The sequence below is a fragment of the Etheostoma cragini genome, chromosome 2 (genome assembly GCF_013103735.1).
Source record: "Etheostoma cragini isolate CJK2018 chromosome 2, CSU_Ecrag_1.0, whole genome shotgun sequence".
NCBI lineage: Eukaryota > Metazoa > Chordata > Actinopteri > Perciformes > Percidae > Etheostoma > Etheostoma cragini.
Window position 1 is genome coordinate 29,675,102 of NC_048408.1, and position 4,150 is coordinate 29,679,251.

Sequence of the window (4,150 nt, forward strand, 5' to 3'; positions counted from 1 at the left end):
CTCCAACGTGAGTCCACACACACACACACACACACACGCACGCAAGCCTTCATCACCATCGTCTCCTACGTGAGTCCACACACACACACACACACGCACACACACGCGCACGCTTTTATCACCATCGTCTCCAACGTGAGTCCACACACACACACACACGCGAGATTTCTTTCATTGCCACTCTGTTGATTATTTTCTCGATTAATGGGTTATATCTGTATACATTCCATTCATACTAATATCCACATGTGTATTATATTCAGTACATATCCAGCTGTTCACAATACTAGTTATCTATATATTATATATTCATAGGACAAATCTATCTGTATAAAACTGTTTATAATAGTATTCATCTCTATATTTATCCAGTACATATCCATGTCCTACACTTATGGAACCAGTGTATATCCTGCACCTGCTGCTATTGCACTTCTGGTTAGACCCAAACTGCATTTCGTTGCCTTGTGCCTGTGTAATGTCAATAAAGTTGCATCTGGTCTGAATGTATTTCATGTGAGTTTGATATTTAATGCAGTGTTCTCTTCCTGCCCACAGATCCGAATATGGTTGCACATCCCTGCGGTCATGCAGCACATCATACCGTTCCGCACTTACGTAATACGGTGAGTTTACTCCCATTGGATGTTAGTTTGTGTGGCAAGTTTGCGTCAGAAGGGTCGTACATGTGATTTTTGATATGAAATGAATATATATATATATATATATATATATATATATATATATATATGAAAACATCTGATGTGCGTACGCACAGAAATATTCAGACTTGTGGCCGGGGTGGTTCAGTGGGTAGAGCAGGCGCACATTTGCCTTGATGCAGAGGTCCAGGGTTCAACAGGTCCGACCTGAGACGATTTCCTGCATGTCCAGCCTGCACCGTTACGTTCAAGTTCCCCCATTCGCCGCCAAGTTGTTTTTGGGCGGCCTCTCTTGCAATATGATGTCCGTTGATTCTGTAACAGGCTTGTTTTCCCGGAGTAGGTTGTCAGCCTTCTGCCCAACCCCCAAGCTTGGAGGGCCAGTGGTTTTCTGTCAGGGTGTCCTTCCCTTAGACTGCGTTGGTCCACGAAACCATACGGTGTAACCCCCCATCCGCCACCCGGGGGCCTCATACGCCGTGCAGTCCCAGCGCAAGGCAGTGTGAGTGTTACTAATACCCCAAAAAAGCTGTAGAGTGACAACCTGTTCCAGGTTCACAGGTGACAACTCTACACTCGACGTTGTTCATTTTTTAAACCTCGCTTTCGGTCTAGGGGTGAGAATCACCAGACACCTCCCCATGCGTTGTCATCACGATACTTATGCCACGATACTATATTATTGCAATATTCCGCGATATATTGCAATTCATAACCTTTTTTTTCCCAACTTCAAATTTTTCCCAATTTCAAGTGACGTCACCAAAAGGAAACTCTGTCAACATCTGTTTCATCAAAACATCTGTTCACATCACTTCAATGTTATTGCTGCAAATGGGACGGACTGACCGACACATATATAAAATATATGATAAAAGACTGATATTTGGCGCTTGTTTATCGATACAGTATTTCCAAGGAAAATATCACAATACTGTAACTTCAGTCCGGGATTTATTTCGGACACCGCGCGCACACACACACACACACACACACAAACAAACACGGATACGCACACACTGTGTACAAAACTAAAATTAATTCCACGAGCTGTGCCGCAACACCATTTTACAACAAATGCCTCATCGCGCTGATGTGTCGCCATGGTCCCGCTACACGGCCTGCGATGCCATCTTCATCCTGCTACGCTCTGCGTTGCCCAGCTATGTCCTGCTATGTCCTGCTATGTCCTGCTACGTCCTGCTACGTCCTGCTACGTCTTGCTACGTCCTGCTACGTCCTGCTACGTCCTGCTACGTCCGGCTACGTCTTGCTACGTCCTGCTACGTCTTGCTATGTCCTGCTACGTCTTGCTACGTCTTGCTACGTCTTGCTACGTCCTGCTATGTCCTGCTATGTCCTGCTATGTCCTGCTACGTCCTGCTACGTCTTGCTACGTCTTGCTACGTCTTGCTACGTCCTGCTACGTCCTGCTACGTCCTGCTACGTCTTGCTATGTCCTGCTACGTCTTGCTACGTCTTGCTATGTCCTGCTATGTCCTGCTACGTCCTGCTACGTCCCGCTACGACCTGCTACGTCCTGCTGGGCCTTGTAATGCTGCACAGTGCCCTGCTATGCCATGAACTACTACAAAGAACTGCTATAAACTACTATTTTATTTTTTGCTTTATTATTTTCACTCTTCATTCTAACCCCAACCGGCCCGTCAGACACCGCCTACCAAGAGCCTGGGTCTGGGCCTGGGCCTGGGCCTGGGCCTGGGTCTGGGTCAGGGTCTGGGTCTGTCCCAGGTTTCTGCTTAAAAGGAGTTTTTCCTCGCCACTGTCGCACTGTTGCTTGCTCTGGAGGAAACTACTAGACCTGTTGGGTCCTTGTAAATTCTGGAGTGTGGTCTAGACCTACTCTACCTGGTCTAGACCTCCTCAATCTGTAAAGGGTCTCGAGATAACGCTTGTTATGAATTGATACTATAAATAAAATGTAATTGAATTGAATGTGATTGAGCCAGACCCCAACGTCATTCCTAAATATCTGTCCCCACTCGAGATGGCATGCCTTTTTAAAACCATCAACTTGATTGTATCTAAAAAGCTCAAGGTGAAGGGAATAAGTCTAATTGTACATCTGCGCATGGAGCATGCATAATTAGTAAAACATTTTCTCTTTTGCGTCTTTCACAATGGTTAAAACCTGATCTCAGGCCTACAATAGAACAAACTATTAAAATGATACGATAACACCGTATAAAACACTCTGACACTGTCTACCAGTGGTTCCAAAACTGTTTTTAGCTCAAGACCCTAAAGTGTCTCCCCGGGACCCGAATTTACAAAAATACACACCATGAATCATTGTGACATCTACATTTTTAAACTGTGGAAAAAAGACGGAACAAACGATGAATTTAAATGTGTATGAAGTATATTTATTCTATTTTAAAAGTAAACAAAACCAGAAAAAGGTCTCTATTCTGCTTTCTGGGTCTCACCCCTTTCTCAACTCATGTTCTCCTCCCCTCCTAGGATAAGAGAGAGAGAGAGAACCCCCCACCACACACACACACACACACACACACACACACACACACACACACACACACACACACACACACACACACACACACACACACACACACACACACACAGCACCTGAGCTGAACAGACCAGTGTAGCCAAAGAGCACGCTCATTCACATAAGATTAATGTGCATTTTACTGCCAATTGGCGACCCAATGAAACGGGTCTGCGACCCATTGTGGGTCCCGACCCTAAGTTTGGGAAACATTGCTGGTTGCGATGACCATATTAAAATGGCGTGCATCCGTGTCAACATTAGGCCTCTTTGTGGCCTCTGTTTTTCGCGTTATTTAAGAGATCAAATTCTGATTTTCCCTTGTGTGATTTAAAAAAAATATATATATTGCAACTATATCTTCATTTGAATTTACGATGGTATTGTGTTTAATTTTGTCTGTTTTCCACCGCCCATCGAACAGTTGTGGATCCTTCGTTCAGCTGTTGTGACAGAAGAAATCTGGAGAACCCTTATTCAGATTAACTCTGAGCTTCTGCAGCTGCAGCGGACTGTCTGAGTCCCCGGTTTGTGTATGACCGTGTAGCTGCCATTTTGTTGAACACCTTCCTTCCCTGTCATCACAGCCTCCGGCAGCTCCTCCGCCCAAATCGGGCTGCAGGAAATGTAACTTCTGCAGAGGAATCGGAAGGTGGCGGTTTGATCTGGATGTCATTGTCACGTCTTTAATCAGTAATCTTATCAAACCTGTGTCCTGGTGTTCTGTCCAGTGGTTAAAATCATAATTATTACACATTTTTTAAAAGCTTGGCGGTTATTTTAGGTGTCTCCCCACCGATGTTTGAAAGCCAGACTCTCTCTCTCTGTCTGTCTCTGTCTGTCTGTCTGTCTGTCTGTCTCTCTCTCTGTCTCTCTGTCTGTCTCTGTCTCTCTGTCTGTCTGTCTCTCTCTCTGTCTCTGTCTCTCTGTCTGTCTCTGTCTGTCTGTCTGTCTC

At 45.0% G+C, this 4,150-nt stretch overlaps 1 protein-coding gene across 1 annotated transcript in view; it reads left to right on the forward strand.

Moving 5' to 3' along the window:
• The window catches only part of usp34 (ubiquitin specific peptidase 34), an 81,641-nt gene that overhangs the window by 12,684 nt on the left and 64,807 nt on the right, over positions 1-4,150 (forward strand). Inside the window, 2 exon segments of the mRNA XM_034884239.1 lie at positions 112-135; positions 559-626. Coding sequence (XP_034740130.1) covers positions 112-135; positions 559-626 — 92 coding nt within the window.